We start from the raw sequence: 21,345 nt of genomic DNA, 5'->3' as shown, positions 1-21,345 counted from the left end.
TCTCTGATGCTTGCATTTTGCTGTATTTATCTTCGCTCTCCAACTGCTGGTGTGAAAGTGGGGAGCACTCAAACAGACTCCTCACAGCCACAAGAGCCCTATTCCACCTGCCCTTGCTGCTTCATCTGTCAGATCTCAAACTGATCTGTACCTCTACGGCACCTGGACCCAAGACACGGAAAACTTTGCTGTCCAAACCCAGGATTTGGGTGAGTGCTCTGTGATGAAGTCCTTAAAACCACGGTTCTGAGACCACCTGAGCCACCCCCTGCCCATCCACACCAGCCCAGAGATGCCTACTGAGCCCCTGACACCATCTGAAAGCTCCAGGAGTGCTCCCTGGCAGGGCACCCAAAGAAATGATGTTGAAATACAGAAGTGCTCTGCCATTGCAGAGCGATGTGTGGCCATCAGGGGCCTGCAGAGGAGTGAGCCCTGAGCTGGGAGGCAAAGGACATCACATTTTTCAGCTGTTAGTCACTTGAATATTGCTTTGAAATCGTGGTGAGTCAAACAGGCAGCAGTGTCATTGCCACAGTTACAGAAAGGGGAAAACAAACCTAAATCAAATGCACTTTTTTCTCCTCCTTCTGCATCACAGCAACATTGAGCAAGACTTGCAAGTCACCATGTGTAATTATGTTCTTAGGCAAAAAATGGATTCTGCCCAACTCCTGCCATTCCTGTCTCCCACTCTGCTTGTCCTGGAACTGAAACAATATCCAGAAATCCCAACCTGGTTTTGCTCAGTCTTCAGGGAGCTGCACTGAGTTCCCTGGATCTGTTAACTCCAAAATCCAATGTGCATCAGTGCAAATTTTGGCAGGCCTTTCTCCTAAAGGCTCCCCTTGGAAAACTTCTGAAGCTACTAAAACTTGCTCTCTGCTACTGATCCAGCCCCGATTTTGTGTAAATTAAACACAGAATCTCTTCCTCATTTTGTGTAAATTACAGAAAACCTGGAGATGAGGACATCAGTGCATTAGTAAGAACAATATTTATAAACTCTGGGGGTTCCTAATGGAACTCTGTGGGTCCAAAAAAACCCAGAGGGGACTGGCAGAGCAAGATTATTCAGTTGCAACCCTAAGTGTGGTCCTGGGTGAGCCTAACTGCTCTCTGAGGTGGATATAAAAAGGGCCAGGGGCAGGTACTGTGTTCCCACCAGTAGGTCTGTGCCTGCCTTTTCCTTGGACTTTTGGGGTTTTATGCTGTTTTATTTGCTGGGCTGTTTTTTAATGTATGTATGAGGCAGGCACGCAAATGACTATCATTTAAAGTCTGGAGAAAAGAAATGAGTACTGGAACACTACTGAAGGTGTGAGGAGTGTCAGAGAGCAAAGGCTGTGTTACTGGGTTGCAGCAGAGGCTTTAATATGAAGAAATGTTTATTGGGCAGCAAACAACAGGAACTTCTGGGTTTCAGACACACAGTCCCTTCCCCAAAGGGTGCAGAAGATGCATTTGTTAAATTACAGTGCCCATAAGGTGTTTTGTTCAAGTTGTTTGATACCTCAGTGCCTAAGAGAGGAGGCAAGTGGAGAAGAGCTGTGCCTGCCTCCTGCTGCAGCCCTGTGTTCATGGATGCTGGGCACAGCTCCACCCTCACCTGCAGCCCAGTGACATCCTTTGTGACTCTTTCCTTTTTCCCCCAGCCTCTGTACATGGGTGAGTCAAGCTGCCAAAGCATTTTGGAAGCAATCCAGCAGGCAGGCCTGAGTGGCTCTTCCTTCCTGTGAGCACAGCTGAGTGTCCATGCCCTCCCATCTGCTGATCCCTCCCAGCAATGAGCCACGCTGTCGGCTGGCAGGCATGCACGTGTGTACACACACGTTGTCCAAGGCTGGGCAGCTGGGCTGGAAGCTGGGAACAGCACCCTTTGGATCTCTTCATCCCCATGGCCATTTTTGTGCTTGGGAATCAGGCCTGAGTGGCTGCAAAGGCTGCTTGTCTGCACTGCTCTGCTTTTAGGGGAGTGTGACCAAAGTCTCCCCATTTTGGCCTCCCCAAGGAGAAGAGAAGCACAGCCAATACCACAAACACAAAAACTGAATTTCCTCCTCTCTGGGGCAGGAAAACCAGGTGATTGTTCAAGGGTATGGGAAGGGGATTCAAAGAGACCTGCCAATACTGGGGTATGCACAGATGTGTCAGCTTAAGGTAAACTATTTGCTATATTCCTATATACAGCACCTAGTGTGTATAAATCAGCAAGAAAATATGGGAGAATGGGGAATTCTCATGGTCTTTGGGGTGGATCTGAGCTTTTGTCATGGTGCTTTCCTGCAGGACTGTGTCCAACCATCTCTGTGTACACTGCCTCTCCCAGGAATTCAAGGAGCACCCTGAGTCTGCCCTCCCAGGTACTGTCTTTCCAGCTCCTTAATCCAAATACCCTGACTGGGGATAGAGATTAGCAGGGAATCAAATGTAAATGCCTCATCATGTTTTTTTAATTGTAAAAACCCAAACAATTAAAAAAACATGTTTGAGGAGATCTGAAAGAATCCCTGAGGGAAGTGTGACACAGAGCACAAGGAAATTCAAGTTGAGACTAGGAAAAGGTAAGAGGTAAGCAGGAACCTGCAGCTGGCAGTAAATTTAGTGGTGCTGAGGTCCTAAGGGGTTCCCAGGTTATCCCTCTGAGCCCAGAGAAGCACAGACAAGTCATAGAAGCAAACAGCAAAAGCCAAGGGGAGGAGTGGGAAGGGAGGGAACAAGCCGTATTTGATTAATTCCAGAGCCAACTGGCATTCACTTGATGGAAATGCTAATTGTCCTACTGACATACACCCACTAGTTATTCCCCTCATCTCCTCTAAATGAAGCAGTCTTTTCTTAAATCACAGGTAACACAAGCACATCCAGGTTTCCACCCTTCCTTTTCCTCCATGTCACACCCCCACTTATAGGACTAGCTGAACTATTTACTGCATGGAAATCCTACACAGCATTACACAGCTGCTTTTTATTGCTGTGCTTGGTTAAGAGTCAGTCCTCCCTCCGAAGGAACAGTTCCTCCCTGTTGGAAGCAGCCTGTTACTCTCAGGGTGTGCATGACAACTTCTGGAACCCACATCAGGTCTGCAGGTGCCTTTTACACTTGGTGCTTCCAGAGCAGCTCTTGGAGCAAGCACAGGGCAGGCTGCTCCCCAAAATAAGGCTCTGCTTACCAGAAATGCATGCAAGGGGCCACTGTAGGGCAAGAAGTGTTCCCAGCAGCCAGCCTGTAAATAAATGTCATCAGAAGCCCCCAAAGGGCTGCTTTAAGCAGTGTGCTTGTTTATTTACACAACTATCTTGCACTGTTTCAGAGAAATGACCCATTTGCAATGTTGCTCCATCCCCTGGGGAGTGCCGGGCTTCTAATGAGATCCAGGACAGAGTGGCTTAAAGGATTAGGAGCTGAAGTCACCAGGAGTCTGGGGAAGGAAGAAGCCAGTGCTGGATCAAGACAAAACACCATCCTGGGCTGTGGGCATGGCAGAGAAGCAGCCAAGGATGGCTGTAGCTCAAAGCAGGAGGTTTTCCTGGGACTGGGGAGACAGAAAACCCCAAAGAGCACGAGCACAGTGAGCTGACAGTGCCTGGTGTGCCAGTGTCCCTCTGAGCCAGGAGGGGAAGGGCTGCTCTACTGACAAGGCTGATCTGACACCCATGCAGTCACTCAAAATGATACAGAGCCTGCTCAGGCTGTGCTGAGAGCCAGCACTGTGCCTCACTCAACTCCTCAGGATCAATACCTGGAGAGGAGTCAGCTATTGACTTGGGTTTTGAGCAAAACTCCACAGGAATTATGAATCCATGCACACTGAGGTCTTCTCAATGAACCAAGCTTAAGATACAGCTGGAATCATCAATACCCTTTCATCCTTCAAAGCAAAGTTTGTGCTAGGAGAAAAGAAATGACATTATTTCCATGGCCAAGGTGTCATCTTCCCTTTTCAGTGGGAGACTACCAGCACTTCCACAAAATAAGCAAAGCCCAGCAACACTTCAGTTACTCTCCCTCAACAATCCAAAGAAAATGTGCCACCAAAAAACTCAATTCAAACAGCTTTAGGGTTACAAGGCTTGCCTTGTTCAACCACAGGTAAGTCTGGATGAGTCAAAGCTCAAGATTTTAAAAGGAAGGAGGAGAAAAAGGAAAAAAAAAGCCAAAGGAAAAAGCACACACTGATAGTGGAAACTGTTTTGCAATCACTGGCACAATAAATGAGCCTTTTCAGACTGAACAGGCCCCAGGATGCTGCACAGTGCTCAGAGTAGCTGGGCTTGTATGCTCAGAGAAGAGAGAAGGGATCTGGAATAAACCCTCTTCTCCAGAGGGTGTGTTTAAATGTACTTTGCATTTTTTAAAAAAAGTTTGCCTAACAGCCTGAACAAAGCATACTATTTGAATATTGAAAGATAGTTCAGCTGCTTCTGTATCTGATTATCCCAGTCTTTCCCATGAGCATTTCCAACTTAAACTTCCAACCAGAATCCCACACTGGTTTGGGTTGGAAGGGACCTTTAAGCCCATCCAGTTCCACCTCTGCCATGGCTAGGGACACCTTCCACTGTCCCAGGCTGCTCCAGGCCCTGTCCAGCCTGGCCTTGGGCACTGCCAGGGATCCAGGGGCAGGCACAGCTTCCCTGGGTAACCTGCTCCTCAGCTTGTGTGGGCTCTGTTCAGCCATGTTAAGGGATTTCACCTAAAGCCAGGGAATACCTTTGGCAAGTTTCGCTGTAGTTTTTCAAACAGGTTGGTTTTCTGGTATTTCTTAACATACTGGCAGGTGAGAGGTTAATTACAGAGCTCTCTGAAAGGAAGCTGAAGAAGACAAATGCAGTCCAAGGCCTGGTGCTACCTCCCCTGCTGTACAGAAGTGGAGAGTAAAGGAAGAGCACAGACACAGTGGGTAGGTCAGGAGGCAGGTAAGGATTCAGGAATGCTGGAGCCTTGTTGACAGCCTGAGGTTTTCAAGCAGGTAATTTTCCAGGCAGAAAATACTTGTGAGTTATACTCATCTCCCCACGTCCAGGGTTGTTTTGTTCAGACCTGCAGCTGCCATGAAATAAATGGCCAATGACTTAAAACTGAATTATTCCCCCTTTACCTGCACAGGAAGCACCTGGGGGTTCCTAGAGCAGGCAGAAAAACACCTTGCAGAAAAACACCTAGTCTCAAACCTCCTAGTCTGTCCACAGGTCTCAAAATACTCCATAGATGTGCTTCTCTCATGCACTCCAAACATTCCTAGTTCCTCTGGTGCATTCCACTGCTTCCCTGTCTTTTGCTCCAGACTGAGGAGGAGGAGGGGGAAGAGGCTCCTTGCACAGGTACATACATGTCCCTGGAGACTGACCTGTTCCCAGTGGCAAGATGTGACTTGGATGGAGGAAAAAAAAAAGGTAAGCCCAGCTCTTCCTGGCACCTGGGAATGTTCTGGTATGTGAGAAGTCATCTGGCCCTGCTTTCCTTTTGCTTTCTTAACCTTCCAGAACAAAAAGGGATTCAAGGAAAGGCGTTCACAAGTGGGAATTTTGCCTGGGCAGCTGTTCATCCTGTGCTAGCTCCTTCCCACTGCCAGGGCCAGTTGTAAATTAATGCAACACAAGAAGTAGAAATTGAATTTTGAGCTATAGGGGAAGCAGGAAGAGCAAAGGATATTCTCCACATGTCGAGGCTGACTCAGGATAAAGGACTTTTTTTTGGTCTCATACACCCCCCTTGTGATCTCACACAGGATGGGGATATCCAGCAAAGCATACAAAGTATGCTTTCTGCTTTCCCCCTTCTCAGTTTTCCTGGGAGCATCCTATGGAGAAAAAAGAGCTACAAATCTGCAGAAGGAAGGCTTCAGCCCTCTCTTTAGATGGTCCATAATCCAGAGCCTTTTGAAAGTGCCTTTAGATTGATTTCTTAGGAAGGAAAAAAAAAAAAAAAAAAGCAAAATTAATTTGTGATTAGAAGGCACAAAGATGTTCACTCAGATGGAAGCATTCCTGAAAAGCAAGGGGAAAACCACCCGAGCAATTCATTCAGCTGCCCTAAAGGGTAAACAGCAAACTTGAACACCAGCCACAAATCCTGATTATTATTAACAGCTTGACCAAAAGCTTATGGGTTTTGTACTTTCTTTTGTACTCCTGGAATCTGATGAACTTAAAAAAAATGTGTTTGACACCAGAGCAAGGAGGAGGCTGCCTCTGCAGCAACACAAGGCTAAACATTCCTCCCTCTCCTGCAGCCTGACGAGCTGCCTCAGCCCAGGAACTTTTTCTGCCTTTAAAAAATCATGTAAAATGTTTAATTGGGCCTTCACTTCCAGGCCATTGGAAGCAGCAGTGTGGAGAGCTGTTGATCTGGAGAGCTGATTGTGGAAGGGCCAGGATCAAGGAGCTTTGCTTTGCATTCCTGTTCCCAACACAGCCTCTGCAGAGTACAGGTGGGTGCAGAACCTGGGAAGGGGAAAGGCCCACGGGACAAGAGCTGCCTCCATAAAAATTCCTGCTGCTTCTGGCTGGGGGCACAAGAGGTTTCTCTTTATGCTTTGTTTAGGGTGTAAGGAATAATCCAAATTCAAATCAACAGGGATGGTGGCAGGGTGTTCTGAAGGATTTGTCTCTTCATGTCTGAAATTTCCCAACCCTCCAGCTGCAAGTGGGGGAACCCAAAACCAAACTCCTGCTAAAGGGAAAATTTTAATTTAGAACATGCACTTACACCCCAGCCTTCATATCCTGCAAATGTGCAATCTCACAGCCCTTTTATTCACATTTTTTCTATCTTTCTCAGAAAAACTACCAAGCTCCTCCCCAGCCAGGCAAGCAGAATAGGGAAGACAGCACACCCCACCCAGGTGAATGCTGAGCATAAATGGTGCTGTGCAGTCCTAAACAGCACTAATGACTGCCCTCAGGAAATGCCAGAGCAGGGGTGAGCACACACCACCTACAAACTGTAGTTAAATTACTCCCAACAGCTCACTGGGCTTCTCTTCTCTCCCCTGGTGTGGGTGCAGCTCCCAAAACCCCTGTGCTGGCTCACTGCACCTGACTTGGAGCTACAATTGCTTGGAGCTGCTTTTTGTTGGTCCTGGAGCATTTTTCTTAGTGCTGGTTGAACATCTCCCCCTCCAAGGGATAAAATGTGTTCCTTGTAAGACAGCACACAGAGCATTTCTGCCTGTCTTCAACTCTGTTTGCCATGACCACCTGCCCAGTTGCTTCCTGGTGGCGGCTGAACACTCCTAAAGCTACATCTCTGTAAGGAGATGTCCAAGAGACTGCAAAAATTGTTCTCCTAAACAGGATTGCAGGAAGATTTTCTTCCAGTGCTCCCTTTTACTCAGAGTAACTTCAGTTTGGTTTTTGTTTTGGGCGGAGTGTGGATTTTTTTTTTTCTCCTTTTCAACTTGGAGAGAGGAATTTTCTCCCAAACAGCAGCCCCCCAGTCAGGCTCAGCACCTTGCCATTGGAGGTGGGTGTTACGTAGCCCTTTTGTGAATTTACTGAGCTGCCAGCAGAGCCAGTCAGCAAGTTCAGCTAAAGGCCTTCCACGGTGCTCTCTGCATCCAGCCCCGAGATCTGAAGGCACAAATGGGACCAGAAAATCCTGCACATGTCAAGTTCTTTTCCCTTTCCTGCCAGACACTTCAGTTTACTTTAATTTGAACTTTTTGGGGTGGTCTTGTAGTGGGAAGTTTGATGACAGCCCCGAGGTGCACAAAAGACAGGAAAGGAGAGCAGCAGAATTCCAGAAATATTGTCACCACCTAGGGATCTTGATAAATAAACCTCCTTTTTTTGTTGTTTTTTTGTTTTTAAATCATTACAGGTGAGATGGAGAAACTGCACAGACAAATCACTGGAAACCCAAAGAATTAATCAGAAGGTGAGATTACACCACACTGTCACTCTAACAAGCACCCAAGCCTTGATTACAGCCTGCCATCAAGAGAACCACAGAATCTGGACAAAAAAAAATATTACAAGAGGCTTAGCATTTAATGCTCTAAAGCACTAAATCCACAGCAAATCCTCCTGAATCTAAATATGCCTAACACATATTTTAACTTATTTTTTTAAAGTTTTCACAAATGCCATCTTATGCTCCCAAAAAACTAAGCTCCACTGTTACTTTTGCTTTCTCAGTAGTCTGCAAATCAGGTTACAGTCCCATGCCTCGAGTGCCCTTTTGGCACTTCCCAAACCTCTTTCCACTAAACAGTAAGCAAGTAAAAAGTAAGCACTTATTTGGATTTATCTCCCCTTTTAAGCCCAAGTAACCCAAAAGTGTCCAGCAGATTAGAGCTGATAAAAGCAGAATTTTTGGGGGTGATTCAAGAAAGTTTGCCTGGAAATTATGCAAGTTACTGATGGATAATTTTATCACCTAAAACCTTGGGGAGGGTTTTAATAAGAAGAAACACATCCCTCCATATGTGCACATTGGCTCAAACAAAAAAGCCAGTGGCTGCTGTGATCTACCTAACTCTAAGTTTTAATTCTTGGTGGTTTAGATTTAAATTAAGTAGAGGCTTACCCAGTGTGGAAATTAATTAATTTTTCTCCACTGGTGCTTTTTCATTCTCCTAATAGAGTCCACACACATACCTTGGGATTGCTTTCTGGCTTTTTTTCTCCCCGGACTGGTGTGAAAGCTAAACTTGGTCAAAACCACGGCTGTTAATGGGAAAAAACAAAATGCTCCTAGTTTCTCCCACGGAATGGAAGTTTTATCCCGTGGAAAGAGAACAGCCAATAAGAGAGTTCCCACTGCAAATGTGATGGGGCTCCTACAGATTCTGGATGGGAAGAGGATGGTAAATACACCTGGAGCAGCCTTCCATTTCTCTTTCCTTTCCTTCCCAGGCAGGCAGATCCATGCCAGAGCAGCTCCATCCCTGGAAGGAGCAGTGCTCCCAGGGCTGGGGAGAAGCACCCTCGAGGCAAGGCAAACAAGCTCTATCAGTGAGAGTGCACTTGTGCAGATAACTATGCTCCTCCTGCAGCTGGGCTGCTGCTGGCACAGCTCTGGCAGTCACGGGTCACACTCCGGCACGGCACACACAGAGCTGTGCCAGCAGGAGCTCGTCCTGCTGGGTGGGAAACTCCACAGCCACTGCAAAGTTCTGCCTTCTCCATGCTGCAGCCAGGGTGAATTTGTCCAGAAGGCTGCTGGTGGGGAGTCTCAGACCTGACACATTAGGGACTGGCCCTCCAAGGGTGCCACAAAACTAAACTTTGCACAGGAACACCTATGGGCTGCTTACACTGAGTTTTGTCCTTCAGTTAAATGCACAAATGAAAGGAGAAAGAGCCCCTGTAGGAAGAGATAAAACGGAATAAATTAAATCATGCTGTACTTCAGCACTCAGAGCAGCCCCCGCTTTTAATAGTAAGAAGGGAAGAAAACTGAAAGTGTTTAGCAGGGTTTGTTTAGCAGACAGCAGAGCACTGCAGAATTTCCACTGCTCTGTGAAATCCTACAGGCACACTGCAATGGGGCTTTTGGAGTCACCTCCAGTCACCTCGGGAGGAGATTTGGTGTCTGGGATGGAGCTCAAACACAAGTTGTGTTTGGGTGAACCGACACGATCCTGCAGGTTGGATCACTGTTCCAGAGCACGGAGCAGTGAGGTGCCAGCAGTGCACGCTATCCATCTGCTCCAGAGCCAAATTCTGCAGTCAGGCTGGAAACACCTCCTTCGGTGGGCAGGGAGCAGGGCTCCATTCAGGACACCGGGTCAGGCTGTGGCACAAAGCAAAATTGAGTGTCCTGCCAGCCTGGATCTGCTGGGAGGCACCACAGCCATGTCCATGGATGCTGCCCTCCGGGACAGGGAGTGTGGCAGGACCATTTCCCCGTTTTTCACAGAAATGAAATCCCTGGCAGGCCGTGCTCCGCCTTCACCAGAGCTCTCTGGCCCTCCAAACCTGCATACAGGATGATACAATGATTCTAGGAATTCCCTGGGTTGTGAGGAATAACGTGCAATTTTTTTTTCTTCTTAAAAATAAGCACGTTGCCATAATTTTCATTATCAGCCATGTCTACACACCATGAACAACTCCTGGGTGGGTGTTTGCCCCTCTGGGTTAGCTCTGAGTTTTGTGGGGGAGCGTCACATTTTAATTGTAAAAAATTCCCTGCTTAACCAAGGCCGTGTAAAATCTTTATCAGCACGGCAACTCAGGAGAAGTTGTACCTCCCCAAAACAAATACTCAGCCTATTCAAAGTTTCCAAAAGGGCCTGATAAAAGCCACTGGTCTAAAGATTTCCAGAAGGTCAGATAAAATGTGGCGTGGCTGGGAGCAACAGAGCCCTCCACCACCACATTGAGCAGGAGCACTTCAGTTTAACAAGCGAGCCCCAGACTGGAACCGAACGTTCAAGTGCGTGCTTTCATTTGCGAGCACCACGCCTGGGCTGGCAGCCCAGGTTTTACTGCAGGTGACACTCCTGTCACCCTCCTCCTCCCACGGAACTGCTGCGGACCACGGGGAAAAGGTGGCGAGACCAGCATCTCCCCAAAACACCCTAAGCCCTAAAGTACCCTCACCCCAAAGACACCGTCACCCCAAACACGCTGGCGGTCACCCACAGTGCCAGGCCGAGATGCCATCACGGCACGTGGTGGGGATTGGGGCCAAGCCTTGGCCCCGTGGCCGGGATTCGCCCCACGGCCACGCACCACCCTCCAGCCCCGGTCTACTCATGGCTGGGATTAGTCCCGGGGCTGAGGTTCACCTCCAGGCTGGGATTCACCCCATAGCTGGGGCTCACCCCATGGCCGGGATTCACCCCATAGCTGGGGCTCACCCCATGGCCGGGATTCACCCCGTGGCCGGGGCTCATCCCACGGCCGGGATCTGCCCCACGGCTGGGGCTCACCTCACGACCAGGGTTCACACCGGGGCCCGGCTTCACCCCACGACCGGGATTTGCCCCAGGGCCACGGCTCACCCCACGGCCGGGATCCGTCCCCCCGTGCCGGGAATCGGCCCCACGAGTACGGCTCTCCCCACGGCCGCCCCCCGCGGCTCCGAGGCGAGCGCGGCATCCCCTCGGGCAGCTCCGGCCGCAGCGCGGCCGCGGCCTCCGGGGCTGCTCGGCGGTGCCGATCGCCATCTCCCCGCGGCGGGGGCTGCGCCCGCACCCCCCGCACCCGCGGCCCGGCCGCGCCGCTGCCGGCGGGGCCCGACATGGCGGCGGGGCCGCTCCCGCCCGCTCTCACCTGCATGCGGCGCGGCGGGGCGGCGGGGCCGGCGGCGGCGCGGCGGGGCGGGCGCACACGACATGCGGGCGGCGGCCCGCGGGCAGCGGGGACGGAGCCGCGGGGCCCGGGCGGCAGCGGCAGCGGCGGAGGCGAGGAGGAGGAAGGAGAGGAGGAGGAGCGGCGGCCGGGCCGCGCAGGGCGGAGGAGACGGGGGCGGGCGCGGGGAGGCGGCGGCGGGCGGTGCCGGGGCCGCGGCGGGGGGAGCGCGGGCACTCGCGGGGCCGTGTCAGCGATCACGGAGCGGCTCCGGCGGGGGCACGAAGGAACCCGCCGCCCCCTTTACCCCCTCCTTTCCCCCTGCTGTTCCCCCCTCGGTTTCACAGCCGCGGTAGAAGAAGGAAGGGACGCCTGGGAATGCGGGGCGAACGGTGGGGATTTGAGTGTGCGGGCATCTGCTCGGTGTCTGACCCCTCTGTTTCTCCTCCTCCAAGCAGTGGGGTTTTATTGGGCGCCCAAGTGTCGGTGGCACGGATCCTCGTGGGCAGCCGGAGCAGGGAAGTGCAGGTAAAAAAAAAAAAAAAATTAGAAAGCACCAGGCAGTATCTGAGGAAGCAACAAGCGGTTGGGGGGAGCACAGGGAGGGACAAGAGATCAGGCTCTGGGGCTTTTAACTGGAATTTGCTTTCTGCTGCAGCTGCCCGAGGTGATGGTGGACCCAAGAAATTCATTGATGGCCGAAGAGGGGGAAGGGCCTCAGCGATGGATCAGGGGCTGTTGGTAGGAAACAGACTTTGGGGAGAGTGAGGTGTTGGGGATGGGTGAGCATTATCTGCGAGCCCGTGTTTCTCCAGAAATCCGTGCTCCATCCATGCTCCAGGCAGAGACCTGCTGGGTAAAAGGCCAGAGGCTCACAGGGGACTGAGGGACAGGGGACAATGCCAAGTGCCTGTCCAAAATAATTTCATTTTACCCCTTAAAAAAGCCTTAAAAAATGGCTGTCACTCCTCAGCTGAGGCATTTTAGCCGAGGGGGGTTCTTTTTCCTCCTGTCGCCCTCCCTCCTCCCCATGTCCATCCTTTCCCAGGACACTGAGCCAGGTGTTGGATTGGATGAACACAGTTTTGTTACAGTTTGTTTTACACAGCCACCCTTGTCTGGTTTAATAATCCTTGCGCACAGATCCATTGGGGAGTTTTAGGCAGCCACATATCCCTGATGTAAAAACACTTGGACACACACTGATTGGGGAAGACTAGGGTTAGGGTTAGGGTTAGGGATATGTTTTTAATATGGAATGTTATGGAATGTTTTTAATCAAAAGCACATCAGTGTGGAATAGAAGCCCCCTTTAACCCTTACAGTTTGTGTTGTGGATCTGAACAGCTCAGGAGATGCAAGTGGATGTTTGTAAGTGGATGCTGCTCCAGGACAGTGAATTAGGTGTCTCTTTTCCCACCCAATCCACAAGGGAGTAGGGGTGAGATGGCAGCCACAAAATCTCTTTTTGGAATTACACGTGGCTTGCAGCAGGCAATGTTCTCGCACACAGCCGTGGCTGAACAGGTGTCAACGCCCCCATGGCTGAGGGCCGCGGCTCTGACTGCCCTCAGGAGCTGCCGCCATGTTGCTTCAGGGAAGGGGGACCAGTTCGGCCAGCAGCGCTACGAGATAACCCCGGGTTCGCCCTGAGGCCCCTCTGAGGCCGCTGAAGAAGCGAGCTGGAGGCTTTTGACCAGCCCTGGGCAATGGGCACCTCTCTCGGGGCAGCGGAACCCGCGCACCCGCGGAACGGCAGGCCCGGGCGCGGCGGGTTGGGGGGACGGCGCTAGATGGCACACCGCTAAAGAACCCGGGCCTGCGGGCCGCCGGAACGCTTCTTTTCGGCCCCGGGGAGAGAGTTCCGCAGGGAACAGTTTCGGTGGCGCACCAGGGCGGCTCGGCAAAATGGCGGCGCCCAGCGCCTGCTATGTGTGGCGAGGTGAGGGGGCCGCGCTGAGGGAGCTGCGGGCGCTGCCGCGCTCTGCCGCGGCCCTGAGGGGCTGCAGGGGGGCCTGTCCGGGCGGGTCGGGGGTGCGGGCCGCCGCGGCGCATGTCTGAGGTGATGTTTGCTCTCTCCCCGCAGCGCTGGCCCCGCGGTGCGGCTGGGTCCTCCCCGGGCTGGAGCAGCGCCTCGCCGTCCCCGCCGCGGTGAGCCCCGCCACCGCCCGGCCCTACGCGGCCGCAGCAGCCAAGTGAGTGCGGGTCCGGCGTCCCGGGAGGTGTTGGGGGGTGTTTGGCGCGTTTGGTGTCCGGCGCGTTTGGTGTCCGCAGGACTGGTCCGACAGCCAGCTGACCCTCAGAGGCTCCCGGAGAACAGCCTGCACTCGCAGGGAGTGTTTTCTGTGCTGATGGCACAGGGAAAGCTTGAGGCTGTGGTTTTGGGTTGTGCTTTTGCGGGGTGTAACAGGGTTGCATGTCAGAGTGAAAGCTGGTGAGCTTCTGGAGTTGGTTTGAAACCCTTCCCGTCTTTTAATTGGCTTTTCATTGTTTAGTTTGCCATCTCTATAATAACACAGCGTGGCTGGGAGAAGCAAGAGTAGACAGGAGAATCAAGTGTTCTCAAGTGCTGCAGACTCTTTACAGAGCGATGGAGGGTCCAGTTATTATTTTAATATTGTTTTGCTTACCTGGAGACCCTCTGAAAACAGGGAGGAAAATGAGAATTGGGTGTTCAACTGAATGCAAAATGCCATGGAAGAGGAAGGAGAAAACCTTGCTTTATAAAATCAGAGTGCTGTGAAAATAAGATAACTGATGACCTCACGACGTGCCTGGGGGTTTTTTTTGGTCTTAGAGCTGCCAAAAAAGATGCCAAGAGGAGCAGGCAGGAGAAGGCGAAGGAGGCAGCCAAGGAGAAGCCCCTCCCTCGGAGGCGGCCGCTGATGAGCAAGCCTGTGGACGACGTGTACCTGACGTGGCTCTACACGAGACCCTCCTATGGGCTGGAGCAGGCCGTGGGCATGCTCAAGAGGTTCCAGGAGCTGGACTTCACCCACCCCAAGCAGTTTGTGTACATCAATGTCTTCCTGGACATGGCGCTGCAGAAGAAGGTGGGGAGGCAGATCTGGCACTCCTGAAGGCTTTGGGGCTGCTCAGACTGAGGGCAGTCCTTCACCTTTGTTTGCATTTTCTTTTTTTCATTTTTAGGGGACCAACACGCTGTGGTGATGTAATTTACACTCAAGTCATAATTTCTGTTTGTTTGCTTTAATATTTTTTTTATTCCTTTGCCAGAAAAAAGTGGATCCTTTTTCCAGCGGTGTTGCTCTCCCCCATCGCTTTACGGATGAGGTGAACAAGGTCTTGGTGTTCACAGAGGTGGGTGAGCCAGAATTCTTTAATTTTCATGGGGTTTTGATGGTCACAGAAGTGGGTGAATCAGAATTCCTTCATTTTCATGGGGTTTTGGTGTTCCCAGAGGTAGGTGAGGCAGGGTTCCTTCATTTTCATGGGTTTCTGTGCTCACAGAAGTGGGTGAGCCAGAATTCCATAATTTTCACGTGGTTTTGTGCTCACAGAGGTCTTTAAGCCAGGCTTCCTGTGTTTTCATGGGGTTTTGGTGCTCACAGAGGTGGGTGAGCCAGGGTTCCTGTGCTTTAATGGGATTTTTGGTGTTCACAGAGGCGGGTGAGGCAGATTTCCTTCATTTCCATGGGTTTTGGTGTTCAGCACACTCTTGCAGCTGTCCTTTGCCAGTTAATCATTTTATCTCTGTGAGATGATCCCAGAGGGCTTCCATGGGTTTATTTGGTGGCTCTTTGGACTGAATTCTTTGGAATTCTCTCCCTGAGCTCCACTGGCAGCAGACCAGCAGCAGCCTAATTGGCAGTCCAGCTGTTTTTAATTAATTTTTTCTCTCGACAGAATGAGCAGGAAGCTGAGGTAGCTCGAGAGCATGGGGCTGCCATCGTGGGAGGAGTTGAATTAATCAAATGGGTATGTATTTTTCTTAAAGAATTACATAAAAATCCTAATTTAAATTGGAGACTGGAGGGGAGGAAGCATGATGTCCAGTGAGCTCTGGACTGGGAGGCAGCAGGCAGGGAGATGTGTTTCTGTGCTTGTACCCTTTTATAAACCAGCTTGAATGCAAGGAGTGGAACTGTGCTTGTTGCAGATCCTGGAGGATGAAATCCAGGCTGATTTCTACGTGGCTGTCCCTGCCATCATCCCCAAGTTAATCCCCCTGAGGAACAAGCTGAAAAAGAAGTACCCCAGCACCAGGAGAAGTAAGGAGCAGTTCTTGCTTACAACTGTTAGCAGTTCCTGAGGGAGCTGGAGCCCTGGGGGTGCCCCTGGAATGGTTTTTGTCAGGATGTGAGGTTACTTTGGGAGTTAGGTTGTGGCTGCACCACTTGTCTTAGTCAAGGGAACTTTAGGGATCCGTTTTTTCCTGCAACAGGCAAACCTGGGATAAGAACCCAGATGCATTTGGCTGCTAGGTGCCCTTATGCTTATTAATCCTGCTGAGTGGGGAAGGAGGGAACAGATTGTTTCTGTGATCTCCGTGAGGGCACCATTGTCCTGTCTGTGAAACTGCATTTTGGACTGGTGTTTGCTTTAATTAACAGATTGAATGATCTCTTTCCTGGTGTCACACCCATCTGTGCCAATAAGCATTGCTCAGACAGCTTCTTTTATTTTGTTTTTTAACAGATTCCCTGGGCAGTGACATTCCCAAAATGGTGCAGTTCTTCAGGGAATGTCACGAGTACTCGGTGGAGGATGAGAGTGTCATCAAGACAAGGATAGCCAGAGTAAGTTGTGTGTAGAGCTCTTACATTTTCTGCCCTGAGCAGAACTGTAGTATTCAAAGAGGGGAAAAAAACATCTCGTCAACTTCTTTCTCAAAGTTTTTCACCATTTTTTCACTAACCTCTAGAGAAAATACAACTCTTTGTTGTGTGGCGTCTTCAGCTGGTTTTAAACTTTTTGGGTTGTTGTTTTTTGGGGGTTTTTTTGTAAGGAATAAACTATGGGTTTGTAAGTCCGTGGTCAAGATGCAGGAGAGTCAAAAAGTCTTTGCTTTAACCAAATAATTAAAGACTTCTAATTTTGATAACTGTAGTTCTGGACTAGAGTAGGAAGCAAGAACTGTTTGTGTTACCTGAAATAGAACATTATTTTAGCTTATTTATTCATTTTTTCTGCCCTAAGCTCTGGTGGTTTTTTTTTGTTTTCCTTCTGGTTTGCATCTTTGTAATCCTACCTGATGTTTGGTGTTGCTCTAACTGAGGGTGGCACAGGCAAGAAGGGTAGGAAATGCCTGAAGCTTTGCCTGGCAGTGCTGGAGACAGATGAGTTTATTAATTCTCATTAGCTGCTCTGAGCTGTGCATGGGCATTCCAGGGGCTTCCTTGCCTGTATTTTTGTGTGTAGCTGGAATTCTGGACCTTGCTGTTGGAGGAGTCTGACTTAGTTAAGAAATAAGAAGGGAACTAAAGGATTTACTGTGGGAAGCTGCTTTGGAAGCTGGCATCTTCATTTGGGAGCTATTTTGGAGTGCTTGGAACCCTCTGAGTATGACCTGTCCTCGTCATGGAGCTGATGAGTTGGTTCTTTTGATGGATTTCATTCTGTTCAAGCTCCTGATGCCTCCAGTTCTAGGTGCTGATGCATTTTGTGGCCTTTGACAGCTCCTTCATTTTAATGAGGTTTTTGCAGAAGCACTTGTGTATATGTTGTTTTTTTAAGAGTTTTCAGCCCTTAAAGCTACGTTGTTACGCAGCCCTGGGAATTTCGTGTCCTGAGTGGAACTAGGGAGAAGAGTGAGCAAATCAGCATTTGGAAAAGGCTGTTAATGGGATTTGTCACTCCTTCACAGGGAACGCACACAAAGGAAACCTATCCAAATGTAGAATAAACATCAACACCAGTGCTTTCAGATCCATTCACCTGGGCTCCAGGCATCATCACCATGACTAACTTGGCATTGTCCTTTTGCAGCTGGATATGCCCACTGAGCACATCATTGCCAACCTGAAAACAATTATCCAGGATATCTGCACCTTCAAGCCATCCAATTTTGGTAAGGTTTGTTCAGGCTGCAGCAAACCCAAGTGGGAGATGGGTGTTCTTTACTGGGTAGTCATGCAGTTACCTTGCTGCTCTCCAAGTATCTCTAAAATTCCTGCTCCTCCAAGGGAAAAGTTGATTCTTTGTTTCCTTTTTTTTTTTTTAATTTAATTCCTTAGCCGAAGGAATAATCAAGTCAGCTTTAAGCAGAGGGCATCTGCTTAGCTGGAGAGGAAATGGTGATTCATGAAATAATTTTAGGCAAGGAGCTTTTGTGTAAGCTAAAATCCCATTTTTTTGTGTTGATACTTGCTTAATGTCTGCCAGAAGAATGATCTTGCTTCTCTCCCAGTGATGCTGCTCACAGTAGCTGCAGAGACCAGACCATAAAAAGCCTTGAGAAGCCCAAATAAAAACTATAAGGGGTTGCCTGACTTGAAATATAAAGTAGGTGCAGAAAGGAATGCTTTGGTTTTATTATTTTTTAAATGAATTTAAATCGATGTACATCAGCCCAGTTTAGTGAGGATTAGCTTTTCTGCTCTGAGCAGCTTTTCTACTGATTTGGAGTGTTAAGCCTGATTCTCGTGGTGTTCGTTTACTGCCTTGATGGCAAGGGGTGGAGTGACCAGTTGGGTGGTGCCTCTTGTGTTCCTAGATCCCATTGTGCAGAGGCTGGTTATCAGATCCTCCACCAGTGAAGGCTTGCTGCTGAACCTCAATGGAATCCTACCTCAGGTGGAGAAAGCAGAGGAAAAAGAAGAAGAAGAAGAAGATGCAGCTGATAAGGATGAGCAAAAACCTGTCCAGGAATCCATTAGTACCTGATGTCTTCTCCTTGTGGGCATGGTGCTCCAGCTGGAGAAACAGATGTGAAGTATCACTCAAATCATGCTCTGTGAGACCAAAAAATAAATGCAGCTTGTGGATTTCATGTCTAAATTGGGTGTGATGTTGTCATGAGCAGGAGCCTGTTGTCAGAACCCAGCAAATGTTTTCCCCTAAGGAAGAATCTGACGTGTTTTGTGAGGGGAGTGAGCATGCACCTTGCTCCCATGTTTTCTGGAATACCAGCTGCGGACCCGGCTCTTTCCCGCTATTTTCCGCTTTCTTTCCAGGAGGTGGCGCTCCCGCCCTTCCCTCCTGTGCAGGCGTTGGAATTTCCTGGAATTTCTCCTGAAGTATTTTTTTTGGGCGGGTTCTGTTGCTGAACACGCGTTCGTAAAGCTGCACCCCGAAATGTAAGATGGTCCCAGAAAGGATTGGCTGTTTACCACAGGGATGAGCTAGTCCAGATCTGGAAAGGTTTAAATCATTCCTATTACTGGATGTAGGCCTCCTTTTTCCAAGAGCTTACTGGGATCTGGCTGCACGGGAGTTCCTTTAGCTCCCATCAGAAGCATTTGGCTGCTGTCAGTCAGGGTGACCAATTCCTGCCAGGCCATGCTCATTATTTTTGGTTGTGTGGGGTGCTTTGCTCAGAGTTTGATCCAAAAATTCCCTTTGAGGAGTGTATAGGAAGGTTTCACACTGACTTAATAGACTTTGCATGTTGCAAGTGGGAAAAGCAATGCCACTGCACTGGGATATCTTTATTGCTTAGGAATTACATATGTAAGGGATATTATGAGGCATTCCAGTGGTTGTGTGTTGTTTGTGACCCAAAATTTGAATGTGAGTTACCTGTTGGTGTAGAAAAGCAAAGCCTGTGGTATTATCTGAATAGATTTCTCTTTTCTCTGTTCTTCTGGCTTATTTCCAAGACTTCACTTGTCCATTTTGGGAAAAGATAAAAGGCCTGCCGTCTTTGATGGGTAGATTTAAAAAAAAAAGTGATGCTTAAGCATAAATGCACAGGTGAGCTTAAATCAGAAGCTCTCAGACTGCTGAGTGTGCTCTCAGAGAATGAAAGCATGGAATAACAAAGGTTCCTGCAGGGATCTGCACTTGGAAAATCCCAGATTTCCCAAGCAATCTGGGCCTCTGGAGGTCAGGTGGGCAAGAGAAGGAGCTGGTGGGCTCAGCAAGTTTTCAGGTGCAGTTCTGAACTCGTGCTACTGATTGCTGAAGGAGTAATGCCCCTGGTGTGTGCCATGCTGAAACAGTGCCGTACAAGCTGTTGAGTGCCTTGGGACTTCTTTTTATCCTGGAATGCTGGATTGGCACAGGGAGGGGAGAGATGAAAGGGATGATCAACATGAGATGGTTCCTCTGTAATGAGCAGAGTCCCCAGCCAGGCAGAGTGGGACTTGTACATGTGGTTCTTGGGCCAAGGTGCCTTAGAAATCCCTTTATTGTCACACTGAGCACGACTGCAGTGGCACTGCTGGCTTCTGGAAGTGACTGTGGGATGGAGGGAGGCAGTGCTGCAGCACCTTTAGCATCTGCAGGCAGATGATGTATGATGGCTTTTAGGTTTGTTTTCTGGACCTGCTGTTAGTTTAACTAAGGAGAAGAGCTGGGATTCAAGCTTAGTGAAACAGAAACATTTGCCCAAAGAAGGAAGAAGTTGTCCTGGGAGCCTGTGTGCAGCTGTGAGGAGTGCAGGGCTGACACTCAGCCTCAGCCTGGACTTGTAGGGAATTTGTGGCACTCCAAAAAACCTGGAATCCCTGTGGGTCAAGCTGAGTTCATGGGAGTTGTGCCACGGCTGGAGGAGCAGGGCAGGGATGTTCCAGCTGCCACCAGGGCTGACAGGTTTTTAGTGCTGAGATGGGTGTTCTGAGTGATTAAATAGGATTTTGTTATCCATGTTCTGCAATACCACTGGTCTTGCCAGACTCTGGGAGAGAGGCTAATGCTGTAGCCAAAACTCTGTCCATGTGGGAATAGTTGGATTGACTGAAATAGGACAGAGGAGGGAAAAAAGCTTTTGAGGCTGACAGAAAACACTGTTAGGGATAAACATAATTCTCCAAGCAGTTATTTCTGTCAATACCTCAGCTTGCAGGTGTCTAGAGGCTTCATCCCACCAGGACACGAAGGCAGAAGTGTCAGCATGTCTCCTGCTTGGAAAACAAGAGGAAAATGCCAGTCTTCCCAAATTGCCAGGTACTGGGAGATGCTGGGTGAAGGTCACACGTGGTGACACTGCCATGCCACGTTGTTTTTGTGGGCTAATCTCATGGATTTTAAAAAGGATTATTAATAAAATTGTAAAAAACCCAGTTAAAAGCTGGAAAAACATTTAAGTGTCAGGGATTCTGGAAGTGGGGAATGCACATGACGACAACTTCACTTGCCAGAGATGGATCCTTCTCAGAGCCATGTTTGTCCAGCTGTTCTGTGCAAGTCTGAGCCAGCACATGGCCAGCTCTGTGGGAACACAAGGTATGTCTGGCTCCAATCTCTTCAGCCAGGGATTTGCCAAGTGGAGGAATGGCTCTTTCACACCAACTTGCAGAAAACTGACCTCTGCCTAGAGATTTGGTAAAAGGGAGGCTAAAAGTGGTTAATTTCTACAACCCCAGTGACTTTTTGTGCCACTATTTCAAAGATCTGTGGCAGCAGCTGACAGCTGCATCAGTGCTTTGCAAGTTGTACCCTTCAAGCTTTCAGCCTTTGAACTATCTCATATTTCTCCTGAGAGAGTCTGAAGCTTATTTGATAATTTTATTTGCTGCTAATGTGTAAGTAGACTCAAAACAGAAATGCTGCTTTTGTGTTCAATAGGATGTGAAGGACAAAACTTTAGCAAACTTTGAATTTGTGAAAATTTCGAGTCTTTTGCATTGAGTGTTAAACTTAAGAAATCCTGGAAATGAGTGTTTGCTAGAGGGAAAATCTGAAAAATCTAAGTTATGGGTCTGGAGCTCTCCTGACTTTTAAGAGGGTCTTTGGAGAAGTGTTCTGGGAAAAGCAGGAAGGAAGGTAGGAGAAATAGGGAGGAGTAAGCAGTAGCTGAACTAGGGAAACAAGTTGTCAAAGCCTAAAGATTAAGAACAAAAATGGTTAAAAAATGGACTGGACACATTTATATGAAATTACTGAACTCTATTCTTGGCTTTAATTATTTTCACCTGTTCTATATGAAGTTGTTGAACATGCTATGTGCTTGATTTTAATTATTTGCACCTGTTC

At 49.1% G+C, this 21,345-nt stretch overlaps 2 protein-coding genes across 4 annotated transcripts in view; one reads left to right on the top strand and one right to left on the bottom strand.

Moving 5' to 3' along the window:
* Positions 1-11,363, bottom strand: part of CNOT6L (CCR4-NOT transcription complex subunit 6 like) — a 19,286-nt gene extending 7,923 nt beyond the window's left edge. Inside the window, exon 1 of the mRNA XM_071431224.1 lies at positions 11,230-11,363. The gene's annotated coding sequence lies outside the window, so the exon portion shown is untranslated. The remainder of the gene's footprint in view (positions 1-11,229) is intronic.
* On the top strand, positions 11,279-21,345 carry MRPL1 (mitochondrial ribosomal protein L1). Of its 3 annotated transcripts, XM_071431227.1 has the most exons (12): positions 11,279-11,360; positions 11,706-11,775; positions 11,906-11,988; positions 12,761-13,189; positions 13,334-13,442; positions 14,045-14,300; positions 14,485-14,568; positions 15,115-15,186; positions 15,368-15,479; positions 15,907-16,007; positions 17,197-17,278; positions 17,924-21,345. In XM_071431227.1, exons 4-12 carry the CDS (start codon positions 13,156-13,158, stop codon positions 18,091-18,093), a joined length of 1,020 nt encoding a protein of 339 aa, XP_071287328.1. In that variant the 5' UTR covers positions 11,279-11,360; positions 11,706-11,775; positions 11,906-11,988; positions 12,761-13,155; the 3' UTR covers positions 18,094-21,345. The 3 variants fall into 3 exon arrangements, with proteins under 3 accessions (XP_071287328.1, XP_071287327.1, XP_071287326.1); XM_071431226.1 differs by lacking the exon at positions 11,279-11,360 and having other exon boundaries at positions 11,426-11,775; positions 12,822-13,189; XM_071431225.1 differs by lacking the exon at positions 11,279-11,360 and having other exon boundaries at positions 11,426-11,775.

This window comes from Agelaius tricolor, unplaced genomic scaffold (assembly GCF_023055355.1).
Source record: "Agelaius tricolor isolate 1412-34295 unplaced genomic scaffold, bAgeTri1.0.p SCAF_8, whole genome shotgun sequence".
NCBI lineage: Eukaryota > Metazoa > Chordata > Aves > Passeriformes > Icteridae > Agelaius > Agelaius tricolor.
The sequence above is the reverse complement of the archived record's forward strand: the minus strand, read 5'-3'. Positions and strand labels throughout refer to the sequence as shown.

Coding starts and splice junctions, on each gene's coding strand:
- MRPL1 (XM_071431227.1), top strand. CDS start 13,156: ATGGCGGCGCCCAGCGCCTGCTATGTGTGGCGAG. Junction 13,443..14,044: donor TACGCGGCCGCAGCAGCCAA/GTGAGTGCGGGT, acceptor TTTTGGTCTTAG/AGCTGCCAAAAAAGATGCCA. Junction 14,301..14,484: donor ACATGGCGCTGCAGAAGAAG/GTGGGGAGGCAG, acceptor TTCCTTTGCCAG/AAAAAAGTGGATCCTTTTTC.